Source organism: Watersipora subatra, chromosome 1, assembly GCF_963576615.1.
Source record: "Watersipora subatra chromosome 1, tzWatSuba1.1, whole genome shotgun sequence".
In the NCBI taxonomy this organism is placed as follows: Eukaryota; Metazoa; Bryozoa; class Gymnolaemata; order Cheilostomatida; family Watersiporidae; genus Watersipora; species Watersipora subatra.
The window spans coordinates 48,795,376-48,809,138 of record NC_088708.1 but is presented as its reverse complement, the minus strand read 5'-3'; the positions used below and the strand labels follow the sequence as shown (position 1 = coordinate 48,809,138).

At 33.7% G+C, this 13,763-nt stretch overlaps 1 protein-coding gene across 1 annotated transcript in view; it reads left to right on the top strand.

Moving 5' to 3' along the window:
• The window catches only part of LOC137388426 (uncharacterized), a 54,032-nt gene that overhangs the window by 17,147 nt on the left and 23,122 nt on the right, over positions 1-13,763 (top strand). Inside the window, exons 7-10 of the mRNA XM_068074914.1 lie at positions 3,479-3,648; positions 4,428-4,622; positions 7,884-8,081; positions 8,857-8,956. Of these exons, the coding sequence (XP_067931015.1) occupies positions 3,479-3,648; positions 4,428-4,622; positions 7,884-8,081; positions 8,857-8,956 (663 nt within the window). The remainder of the gene's footprint in view (positions 1-3,478; positions 3,649-4,427; positions 4,623-7,883; positions 8,082-8,856; positions 8,957-13,763) is intronic.

The following is a 13,763-nucleotide window of genomic DNA, read 5'->3' as shown; positions in this document are numbered from 1 at the left end:
AATAATTCTTTTTTTTGAAGATTTTAGGTCATCGAAATACATGTAGGTATACTTTTATTTGTGAGGGTGCAAAAGATAATATGGAATAAAGAAGGGATGCTGGCTACTTATTGATTTGCTTGCATATACCACTAGTTGCAGCAATCAATTTTTTGCGTTGATCAGGAAATAAAATAAAGTATTTTTTTGTACATTTACTGCCGTGTTTCACTCTAAATAAACTGGTTCCTGTTCAAAAAAGAGGTTACAAGAGCATGTTTCAAATAGATCAGTTTTAATGATAGGCATCAAAAAGTTGACAGCTGATCTTTTAGTAAACCAAAATTAAATTCAACACTAAATTGAAGCAAAATTTAAAAAACACATACCATGCTTTCAGTGAATTATATGCTGACAGGGTGTCAATAAACACTGACTCATAACTAGGAACAAAATGTGCGTGACATTTCAACAGACCTGGCATGAGCCCCTTTTGCTGATATCTTATTAGATATTTGGCAAAGTTATACTGTCACCCTGGCTTAAATATTTACAATCCTCTGGGCATAATAGGGCATGGTCACGGTAACACCCAGAATTATGATTGAGAGAATCAGAGTGTAAGCCCTTGTTGACATATTGAAGTGCGATAAAATGCATAGATTAGGAAAGGAATAGCTATTAGTGTTTAACCCTTCAAAGACCATTAGCGAATTTTGTTGTGCCAGTCACGTTTTATGATAACAACTTAAAACACCCATTTTTTATGACTTAATCTTTATTAAATGCTTTTAAAAACCATGATATGTACACCATAAGCTACTACAGGCTAGTTTACAGTAAAACAATTAAATTTACTAAAGACATTGCTGTCAGAAAATTGGTAGACAACAATTTCTTCAGTTCAAATCATTATAATATTATGTAATATCCTCTTTTTTATGTCATCAGAAGTGTGGCAGCAATAGTAGCTAAAAAGGTCATGGCCGAAAGTGTTTTAGCCTAGTTTTCTATAATGGAATAACTCTGGTGATCAGTTGAGCAACTCTAGAGAAAAAGTAGCGCCTCGCACGTATTAATTTATTTATGGCTGTCATATTTAAGGACTATGTGAATGACTAGTCACATGAGTAATAAAAACAGCCTATGAACAGTTGCAGGTAAAATAGTCGCCATTAACTAAGCTGACTAATTAGCTAATGACAAAATTATCAAATTGGCTAACTTGAGTAATTTAAGCTAGTAATTTAAGCTAGTAGAGTAGTAAGCTAGTAACTTTACTATAGTAAAAGCCCTGAAGCCTGGTTGTTATTGCTATGTGTGGCATAATGTGCTAGTATATTTGCAAGCATTTCGAGAGTGCGAATTTTACTCGGTGTAATGAATATGACCACAATTATTCTTTTATATAGCATTGTAGCCACTCGGCCTAGTGGATAGGATGTCTGCCTGTAGATCTAGAGGATCCAAGTTCAAATCTAGTGCAAAGTGGGTGTTTCATTCCTTAAACTTTATTGCTACAGCTGGACACATAAACAACAAATGGCAACCACTGAGATTTTTATATTTAGATTATTGTATAGGTTGTTATAATTGTTATTATTATTGTTATTTGACTAAAAATGCAAACCAAGTTAGTAAAGAGTTCTCCATAAACATAGTGGTTGTGATTCTTCTAGAAATACATTCAAGACTCTATTTTCTGATTAGAAGTCATGTTCATAGCTAAAGGGTAGACATACATGTATGCTCATTCAATACTGCTTAGAGCACATGGCTAGTTTGCTCATTCATTTTGTAGGAGATTTGTCAGGCACCCACGTGCAGTCCACTCAGCGTGTGGCTGTCTTGAGTGGCAACACAAGAACATCTGTCGGTTCAGGCAGCTCTAGAGATCATCTCGTTGCTATGCTACCACCAACGGAGTCTTGGGGGAAGCTGTACTGCACTGTACCCATACCAGGTGGCGATCTTGGTTTAACTTAGATTGTGCAAGATGTGACGAGATTGCATTGTTTATATAGTTTCTGATGTTACAATGATAAGCTAAACACCAGGGAGGGGGTCTTATTATCTTACCCATAGGCAGATGTTAAATGAGTTAGAACAAGACCACATGACATAATTTAGCATTATTTTTTAATTATTGCTAAAGTTGAATTGGCTATAAAACGTTGGTTCTTGATGCAAGTTTTATGGTCAAAAGCTGATGTCACTGCAAAGCTGTGGCTTGCTTTTTGTGTGATAAACAAAGATGAGTCAGAGGTTGTAAATCAAACAAAAAATTTTTTCCTTTGGTTCATGCTCATATCTGTTCATTCATATTAATATTTGTCTTTCAGCCAGTTTTCTAACTTACCGCAGTCACTCAAGTTATATTAGATTTAGCTACCATGACATATCGATTTATTTAAATAAACACTTGAAGTAAATTTCTAGTAGCTAATATGCTGTACCTGAGGTACTTTTCGTTTTTTCTCCCTTTTAGTTCAACAGTTGCTAGCAGCAATGCTACCCAAGTGTGATGCGTAAACTCTTTTTTTGACTGTAAATAAGAGATCTGTATTGGCCTTGCTAGTTGATATACTAGTGAGTTTTTTCATTACATGGGAAGAGTAGCTCTGTAGTGAAATATAATAGCACGAGTGACCATGCCCAAATTAAAAGCAATGGTGCAATGCGGGTGCGCTGACAGGTTGCTGGGGCCAGCCCTGTATCGAACACAACATTTTATCCTTTGAGCGCAAACCACAGCCCTCAAACTTTCATTGCTAGCTAAGTGAGTATTCAGAAAGAGTGATTATAAAGATTTATAACATTACAAAAAAATGGATATTAGTGAATTGTTTTTTGAGGAGCTAATAGATACAGAGTTATATGTTTTCTTTTTTATAATTTACATAGTAATATAATTATAACATAGTATATAATAATAACTAAATGTTCGTGCATTCAGAACAAATTGTAATTTGCAGTTGCTGCAATTAGGATCATAATTATGGCTTTCATTTTTACATTTTGCGTGTGTTTGATTATGTACCACTTTTATCAGTCACAAAGACTTCATGTATTCACTTGTTATTTAAGTCTTGACGATTATTTGGTTCATCAAGAAGTTTAACGTTTGAGTTATAACGATCGAGCAATATGAACCACTATAGATTCATGCCAAAAAGCTCCAGTTCTCTACAAGCTTGTTATTCTAAACTTATTATTTTACATGATAGCTGCTTTGCGCGAGATGTATTGTCTCAAAAGTTACACTAAAGGGAGTTTCAGTTACTCAGGCAGCTGTGCTTTAAAACACACATCATTGGCATGCTTTGCATATAATCTTAAACGCTGCTTGAAGCAACATCAGTGTCTCTGAAATGAAAGTCAAAATTAACCATTTTATATCCTTCTATTATGTGACAATATCTTGATGTCTGGCAGCGATGACATTACCACCCAGCTCATTTCTTTGCTGCCGACTTTTATACTGTTTTAAAATTTTCAGAGAGAAGCACTGGTGATTACTTCTACATTCTAGCGGCAGAGAATGACACATTTGTGCAGGTGCATGGTAAGGAGGCGTTTACGATGCAGGCAGGCGAGGCGAGACAACTCATCATATCCTCTGTTGAGCACCTTGCTATACAGGCTGACAAGTCTATTCTTGTTACTCAGGTACAGTTTAGACTAATAATATATTGTTTGCATATATGGGCTTCACTTTAACCTACTATATGGTGAAAGTAGTAATTTTGTCTCCTTAAACTTAAATGGACCAGCACAGCTTCTAACATATCTTATTATTATTGTTACTATTATTATTACTAGTGCACTGGCAGTTCTGCACATCAAGAGATCATCATTTATAAACAGTATGTGCACAATTATTCCATGACACTGCAAGGTACTGCAGTGGCGCAGTTAGTGTCAAAATTGGCTGCAATGCTGGATATTTAATTGTAACTCCTGTGCGAAAAATCTTTTCCTTACGCTCTTAGCGTGGCTTCAGACAGACGAACACGGCCCTTATTATAGTAAAGATTAAGCTATTGCATTTTACACAAAATTAGAACTACTTTTGCCCTCATGAAATAAATTGCTAAAAATAAACTGACAAATTAATACATTAGACCCAAACTACTATGGTAGTAGCAAGATAACGCATTAAAAATCTATATAATTGCATTAATTGCGATGCATACCAAAGATAGCACAAGTTTTCCATAATTTCTAATACAGCTGTGGTGTTTTCTTTAACTGCATAAATTTGGTACCTAGAACAAAGTACTAAATCTTGGTATTATTACAAAAGATTATAATTGTACATACATGGACTTTTCAGCTTACTACATCCATAAAATTTGTCAGATATATACAGCGGGTAGATTTAGTAATATGTTCTGGAGAGAAGGCAGGTTTACAGATAGTTTTATGGATTCATTCTACTTTTGCAGCTTTCGCAGAGTCAGCAGAATATTCTAGAAATTGGAGATCCGACAATGATAATTTTGCCATCCGTCGAACAGTGGGCCAATGCATATACTTTTTCCACGCCAGCCAATAACCCACAATGGGGAGGTGACTACCAGTCATTTGCCATCATAGTTTGTCCTGAAGACCAAATAGGTGGACTTCTACTTGATGGCCAGGTGAGTGTGACAAAGATTTTGCGATACTATCAAATTGAAAAGATCTTTTATGAGGTATCTGATAGTAAGTCATACCTTGACATACGAGTGTAATGTATTCTGGGACTGAGCTCATATGCCAATGTTTTCTTATCTTAATGCAATATTTCTTATACACAATAACTAAATACAATTTAATCTGTTCCCATACTACTATGAACAAATCACCTAAAACAAGATATTACGATGAAAAAACGTGTTTTTAATTGTTCTGATTCAGTACCTACACCCACAAAGTAACTAATACCTATTTGATGGTATGATCTGCAATAAAAAACAACATGTGCAGTACTGTATGGCGTTCTTACCTTCGAGACAGATGTAGTGGCTAACAGCGGTGTGAGATAAATTTGATGGCAATGTGTTCGTACACTAGACTTTTGACGCTACGTAACATAACGTAAACTTTGAATTTAACTTAAATAACTTTAGCTTACTCAACTTACTTGAAGCAAAGTTTTAATCTTTTGCTAGACTTAATGTTACTTTAGTTTTCATCTTAGTTTTTTATTATCTGTTTCCAACTTAGTGCTATTTGTCTCACTTTTACTGTAGCTTTTAGCTGACCTTTATAAACTTTTTCCAATCTGATTCGACAAAACATACCAAGTGATACTGCTCTCGAAAATGACTTCTTATTTTAGTGCCCATCAAGAACCGGTTTGTATGCTTGTATCTCAGAGGTTTTTTGTATCTCAAGCTTCTTGAGTTTCTCAAGTATTTTGAAACTTTCTCAAAATTTGGCTTGTATCTCCATTTTCTCGTACGTTGGGGCTCAAGGTATGACTCAAGGTATAAGTTGACATATGAGTCATACCTTGACATACCGTATGATTGTACATTATTTGGGGAGTTTAGTATGTCATGTTAAGCTGGATCTGTACCTTAACATTTATGGTTAGTCACTATCTAAGGTTTGTAGTCACTATCTAAGGTTTTTAGTCACTAGCTAAGTTTTGTAGTCACTATCTAAGGTTTGTAGTCACTATCTAAGGTTTTTAGTCACTATCTAAGTTTTGTAGTCACTATCTAAGATTGTAGTCAGTATCTAAGGTTTGTAGTCACTATCTAAGGTTTGTAGTCATTATCTAAGGTTTGTAGTCACTATCTAAGGTTTGTAGTCATTATCTAAGGTTTGTAGTCACTATCTAAAGTTTTAATCACTATCTAAGTTTTGTAGTCACTATCTAAGGTTTGTAGTCACTATCTAAGGTTTTTAGTCACTATCTAAGTTTTGTAGTCACTATCTAAGGTTTGTAGTCATTATCTAAGGTTTGTAGTCACTATCTAAGGTTTGTAGTCATTATCTAAGGTTTGTAGTCATTATCTAAGGTTTGTAGTCACTATCTAAAGTTTTAATCACTATCTAAGTTTTGTAGTCACTATCTAAGGTTTGTAGTCACTATCTAAGGTTTTTAGTCACTATCTAAGTTTTGTAGTCACTATCTAAGGTTGTAGTCAGTATCTAAGGTTTGTAGTCACTATCTAAGGTTTGTAGTCACTATCTAAAGTTTTAGTCACTATCTAAGTTTTGTAGTCATTATCTAAGGTTTGTAGTCACTATCTAAGGTTTGTAGTCACTATCTAAAGTTTTAGTCATTATCTAAGTTTTGTAGTCATTATCTAAGGTTTGTAGTCATTATCTAAGGTTTGTAGTCATTATCTAAGATTTGTAGTCACTATCTAAAGTTTTAATCACTATCTAAGTTTTGTAGTCACTATATAAGGTTTTAGTCACCATCTAAGGTTTGTAGTCACTATCTTATGGAGTGCCATTTGTAAAATTTTGTGATATTCACACTATAAAAACATTTTCAGTATATCAGTTTACATGTTTAATATGTGAAGATTCAAGTTTAGTATGCTAACTTACATATTTAGTATGCCAACTGACATGTTTAGTATTTGAAGATTCGTGTTTAGTATGTCAGTTCACATGTTTTATATGGCAAGGTTCATGTTTAGTATGCTAATTTACATGTTTAGTATGTGAAGATTGTTGTTTAGTATGTCAAAATTCATGTTTGGTATGCTAACTTTAATGTTTTGTATTGCGAAACGCGCATTTTCGCTATTCCGTTGCGATCCTGTTTGATATGCCAATACACATGTTTGTTATTCAACTTTTATTTTATATGCGATCTCCTTTTTATTACATTTCGATGAAATGCTCCTAAGTCAATCGCGCCCTTTTTTACACGTAGCCCGCGGCCCATCGCTAAATAGTTGGCAAACTTGGAGAATTTCGATCGATGACCCTGGAGAGCGAAGACACTAGCGAGATTTCCTCACCGCGTGCATCCGAAGCTAGCTTTGCCACATTCGTTCGTTTAATAAAAAAATCTTTCAAATTCAAGTTACTTGGACTTTGAAAAAAAGGTAAGGCAAGATTCTATTAAGACTCAACTTTCTACATCTGATTTTCTTTACCTCAGCAAGTGAGTATTGTAGGTTGCTGTTCTGTTTTGTAGTAACAACGACGTGGATTTCTTCATCGGCCTTTTTATTTCTAATATATTCGGGAAGTTATCCGTCGACTTACTGAGTTACGACTACTGACTACTTACGCTAAATAGTTTGCCAACTATTTAGCGATGGGCCGCGGGCTACGTGTAAAAAGGGCGCGATTGACTTAGGAGCATTTCTTCGAAATGTAATAAAAAGGAGATCGCATATAAAATAAAAGTTGAATAACAAACATGTGTATTGGCATATCAAACAGGATCGCAACGGAATAGCGAACATGCGCGTTTCGCAATATAAAACATTAAAGTTAGCATACCAAACATGAATTTTGACATACTAAACAACAATTTTCACATACTAAACATGTAAATTAGCAAACTAAACATGAACCTTGCCATATAAAACATGTGAACTGACATACTAAACACGAATCTTCAAATACTAAACATGTCAGTTGGCATACTAAATATGTAAGTTAGCATACTAAACATGAATCTTCACATATTAAACATGTAAACTGATATACTAAATATGTTTTTATAGTGTGAATATCACAAAATTTTACAAATGGCACTCCATATTATCTAAGGTTTGTAGTCACTATCTAATGTTTGTAGTCACTATCTAAGGTTTGCAGTCACTATCTAAGGCTTGTAGTCACTATCTAAGGTTTGTAGTCACTATCTAAGGTTTGTAAACACTTTCATTTGCAAAAGGAACATGATGAACATTTTGTTTGGCTTTAATTTGTTACAGTATATCCCAGAATTGTTCACCACCTGGTTTACTGTAAGAGGCACCAACTACACCGGTACATCATTTATGATTTTGGAAGGAGCTCACACCATACAGCATGTTGATCCTACAATCACCTTTAGTGTCATAGTTTATGGCAATGCTGACAAGGAAAGCTATGGCTTTGCTGCTGGAATGAGATTAGCACGAATCAATGCTGTAAGTAACCCAGATGGATTACTGTGCCTGTTGAAAAGCGCAGTACATCCATGTTGCTTCGTTTTCAGACATGATAAATATTTAAATAATAATTACAACTATTATATATAGTTATTCTAGGAAACTATTGAAAACAATTACTTTTGAATATTCATCAGATATAAGTATGATAGCCATAAGTTATTTCTTAACATTTTTTAACTAGCTAGATATTTAGTTTTTGTTTTAATAAATAATTATTGTTCCGTGACTATTCTCTTGTGATGTACTAGTCCTATATAGGTCACTTTTTGTATGTAGTTTAATCCATTGTTACGCAAGCCTGCTATGGGTAGAGGTCTTCACACACTTGTGTGACTGTTTCATGTAACACCCCTCTGCAGAATAAATAATAAATTATAGTACTATATTGGCAATAATTTCATTTCACAAATATAAATGTTTTTCAAATTAGGCCATACAACGATAGTAAAACAAAAAAAGGGAAAAACGTTGACATTAAATAGCAACTGTTAGTGTCTCAGTAAAACAACTAATTTAAGTTAGAATATTTTTAATCCTATTTGTTTAGCACAAATTTATTTTTCTATACCTAAAATTATAATGAATAAAATTAAATAAATTAAAATAAATTATTCCTAAATTTTCTATTAATACTGCATGTTATAGTTGTCAATCATCGCTCTGTTATGATTTACCATTTTTACCATTATGGATTGATCAAACCAATTCCTGCAAGTTATACTTGAGACTGTTATTCGTTGGGTCATTAAAGCCATGTGAGGTGACTCCAAGCATACGTGGTGATGGGATCGACAATGACTGTGATGGCCGTATCGATGAAGAAATCTGTGATGGAGAAAAGACTGGAATGGGTAGGACAATATTACTATTTCTATTTGATAGTTTTAAATTAGAATCTGCTATCTACTACCAACCTTGGTAAGTGCAGTCATACATCAACATTATCGAGTGTCCAAACATACAAGAGAATCAAGATACAAGCAAAATTTTAAGCTACGTTTCTACTTTGAGATATTAAAAAAACTTTGGGATGCGCACCGGTTTTTGCTGCGACAATTAAGTGACCAAGTTTGTGAGAGGTTGCTTTTGTAAACAGCATTGCTTGGTCATTTTTGTTGAATCCGTTTAAAAAAGTTTTTAAAAAGGTCAGCTAAAAGTTATAATGAAAGCGAGGCAAAAAGCACCAAGCCATCAAAAGATAATAAAAAATTAAACTGAAGGCAACATTAAAGTTAAGTTTATAAAAGATTACAATTTAGCTTCAAGTGTGTGTTTAGTAGGCTAATTTCATTTAAATTACATTCAAAGTTTATGTTACGTAGCGTCATAAAGGTCTAGTGTACTCAATGCGTTGCTATCAAGTTTCTTTCACACTGCCGTTAGCCACTACATCTGACTTGAAGGTATGAACTCCATTCAGTACTGTACATAATAATGTTACATTTTATTGGAATCATTACCACTAACTGAGTATTTGTTACTTTTGCGAGCATTGGTAGTGAATTACAACAATTGAAAACACGCTGTCCTAGTTGTCATAGTATGGGAATGGATTAATTTTTATTTAGTTATTTTATATAAGAAATGGTGATTTGAGATACAAGAAAATTGACATACGAGCTCTGTCTCAGAACCCATTGAGCTAGTGGTTGAGGTACGACTGTACCTAGAAAAAAAGCAACGATTGCCCAAAATGACGTGTATACCCAATAATATTCCATGTTTGACATTTCTAAACAAGATAGTCTGTTGTAATGCACATCTGTCTGGTTACTTTCTGAGGTTGGGTAAAGCATAATTCTTCCACCATGATGCCATTCTTCGAATGCCATTTTAAATATCTAATGAATTTGGTGATTTGTAATGAACATTATAATAGACTTGTGACTGCTTCAGATGGCAAGGACAGGCAACTCATATTTCATTCAATACACTTGAGTGATGAGGGGATCTCTTGGTGTAGTTGAAAATTGTGTTTTATTCATAGCAATAATTATAAACTGAAAGCGTATTCGTAGCTTTTCAGTTATAAATGAAGAATGAGAAGGATTTAGGTTAGGTATTTAGGATCAAGGTAGACTTTCTTCAAGTCACAATGAAATCTTCTGCCAGGCTATGGAGATCAGACTAATTAACAATTAATAAAATTATATAAAGTATTTATCACAAGTCTAATACGTATAGGTTTCAATTAAATTTGAATGTTTAACTAAAGTACACAAGCTTTACCAACATCGTTTTATATGGCAACTCTTATATCTTATAAATAGAAAATCTTAAATTGTTGTAAACCGTAATTAGTTTTATCAGTTAGTTACTTCTGACTAGCTCTTTTTCCTGACTCAGATTTTAAATAAACAAATCAACTCATGATATGTAGATAAGGAACTTATATCAACAGATTTGTGTAAGTTATAGGATCTGTATGATTGTCACATTTTTGGGTGTTGTTTTTGAATAACTGTTATTGCTAAAAATGTGACGTGTTTTGACAGAACTTTTTGGGTTTCAACAGTAAGGAAGTAACAACGTATGATGACATTGGCTGGTATAACATAGAACTATTGAATATTGTAAGTTCATTGCAAACTAGTTTTTATAGTTATAAAGGAAGCTTCTAGAAAGTGATCAAAAATAAAAACTGATGGTGCTTTAGGGTTTTTATATTTTCAGCCTCCGCAAACTGTTTATCTAGGAAATCTAGCAAACTGGCATCTGATTCATATACAGGCTGTAATTACCTCTGTGTTTGTGGAGTAGTAATAGTAAAGTTGGGTCTTATTGTATTGCACTAGTCACAGTTTCTCATAGTAAAATCATAATAAACATATTCTCGCAAAAGGAACATGTTTCAATATTGAATCTTTCTACTTTGATCCATTACACAAGAAATAGTTTAAATTTTCGCTTAAAACTGCTGCTCATGTTCTTATAAAGTTTTCATTTGTGCATGCAAGAGAGTTCTGTGAGAACATGCCTTCAATACATATACCCATATGCTGACACTGGGATGCTGCCCAACTCTCATTAGCCTGAAATATTCAGCCTTTTGTGTTGATATAGTTTGTTTTTTTAATTAAAGAGAAGGCAACGTAAATGTTTTTGTCTACCCTTAGGATTAGTTTTCTGTAACGTAGATTCAGAAGCCAATTTCAGTATTGTTATAGGAGTGATTGTTAGATCTGAGGCTATCTCTCCTAATAACTTATGTTAAACACTAGGCTTTTGTTAAGTGTTCATACGTCATAATACTCCGGCTTGTAATAATTTGTCAACTAAAGCAATGAATTTTCATACAAAAATTTTGGCTAAAGTACTAACTGAGTATATCTTTTGATCAACATCATAATGATTTTTGTGTCACACATCTATTCTGTAAAAAAGCCTATATTAAAATTTTAAACGATTTTTAGTAGTTTCTTAACCATGTCATTATTGTCTCTCGGATATCTGTAATTCTGTACGCAGGGCGCGCTGATAATTTATCAATTAGCAGTGCTCGTCGATGCAGTTCAGACAAAAAACTGCCATGCTTGCTCAATTCTATATGACAATGAACTAAGTCTCCATCGTACATATTTTTAATAAAAGTTCAGAGAGTTAAATAGTCTGTGTTTAAAAGTGGGTTAGATCTATACTTAACCAAGTACACTGTATAGTGATGCTTTAGTTAAACAACTAGCTAACAGTATTGGGCTATTAATACTTCTTTTGGTTCTCGGCTTAGGAAGGCTTTATGTAAAAATCGTAATCGTATTCAAATCAATCACTGTTTTTTCTGTATGCCCTGTATTAGTGCAATCCACTCAAATGTACATGGAACAGCCTTAATAGGCACTCTGAACCTGAGAGTAAAGCAGGGCTAGTGCTGCCGGTTAACATGTATTAGCTAAAAGCATTTTTACAGGATCTATTGATGAAAGTGTATGATATATTATTTTGCCGGGTGAAATAATTGTACTTTTTATATAGACTGTCACTTGTTTTGAAGGAACTTTAGTGCACAGCCTGTCTAACTCTGTGGCAAATAGGAGACGGAAATTAAGTTAATTCAGTTTTCAGTAAACTTCTTTCCGTAACTGAAATAGCTTATTAATTTGGCGATAAAACTTGCTTCTTTGACGTTGAAAAACTAGCCTTAATCCTGGGACTCAGGTTTGCCATGGAGAACTGAGATGTTCTCTCTTTATAGAAGTTGTCTTCTCGACATGTGTTCAAGCTATGTCTTGGCCATAGATATATGTATAAAACATAGATATATAAGGTTTATATATTTATGGTCTTGGCAGACTTTGAGGTGCACAGTTAGTTTATAGACACAGACAGGATTTTTGCAATAAGTTGTTTACTTTTGATCAGTTTGTTGAGGTTGTATGTATGACTACATAGAAATGCATATCTACTAATTATGATGCATTTACTAAAACGTGCTTGAATTCACTGGCAAAGACATGTAGAGAAAAAGAGAGAACTTCAGCCTTAAAGAAGCATAATTTTTTTTCATGCTAGGTCACCCATTTTGGCACGAGTTTTTGTCTGGCTGTTTTTCAATTCCAATGTAAAGCAATTTTGATTACAAATTACATCAATTTGGTGTTTATGTAAAGGGTAAATCAAAACACATCAAGGTCAATTAGGAACAGCAAGTACAACTAAGTAGGCATTCTTCTCACCTTGGTTACACAAAGAACCTTAGGGTACTCCATGCGAGAAAATGTTTTATCATAGGCAGGTCACGAGTGAGCCTTGTAATAGAAAAAGTGAAGTAAAGTGTTCCACTTATCTTTAGTTTATAAAATATGTTTTGGATATTGACACCCAGCTGAATATTAGAAAATCATTTCATAAATAGCCGTTTTATTAAGCTACAAATGCAAATTATTGGCGGTGCTATACACTAAACTACGATACAAACATATTACCAATGGCTATTGTGTTTACAGTATTTTACTAATATTTTTTTAATAATTTTGTAATAAAAGTAGCTCAGTGTAAGCCTACTCATAGAACTTAAAAAATTGTGTTCTCTTTTAAGATGCTCATGCAGCACTTAAAATAAATTTCCTTGTTAGGCCGTTAGGACAAAAGATTAAATATTTTAATCAGTGTGAGAGCCAAGCAAAGAAATCTGCAATGACACCAATAAAAAATTACCAAATATTAACTCATCTAATAAATGCATTATTTCCAACTCGGCATAAGTTTCACTCTCAAACTAGGCACAAAATGTTAAAAATCTTGAGCATTTTGAAATTGAAGTATTTTAGTGTGTATATAATACACACTTATTATACATACATTATAATACGTGTGTATTTAATGTGTAACATTAAATAATTTGGCTGCACGGTGTGTGACAAACAGTGAAAAAAGCAACGTATTCCGATATTTTATTTATGTATAGATACCAATCTAAAAAGTGTTAGTCTGCAAGATCGCCATTTACAGCCTGAACGGTTTTGTTCCTGACTGTATAGACTACTGTTATTAATTTTGTGGATCACCCAAGATCTGATGTTTACGAATTGTCTACACGCTTCACGTAACACTGGTATCTGTTACTTCTGGTTAGTAGCGTAAGACTAAAAGGCTCAAGTATGAGTCTGGTTGGTATGTTGGCCAAAAGAGTTCTTCAACAAAATCTACATGGACGAATCT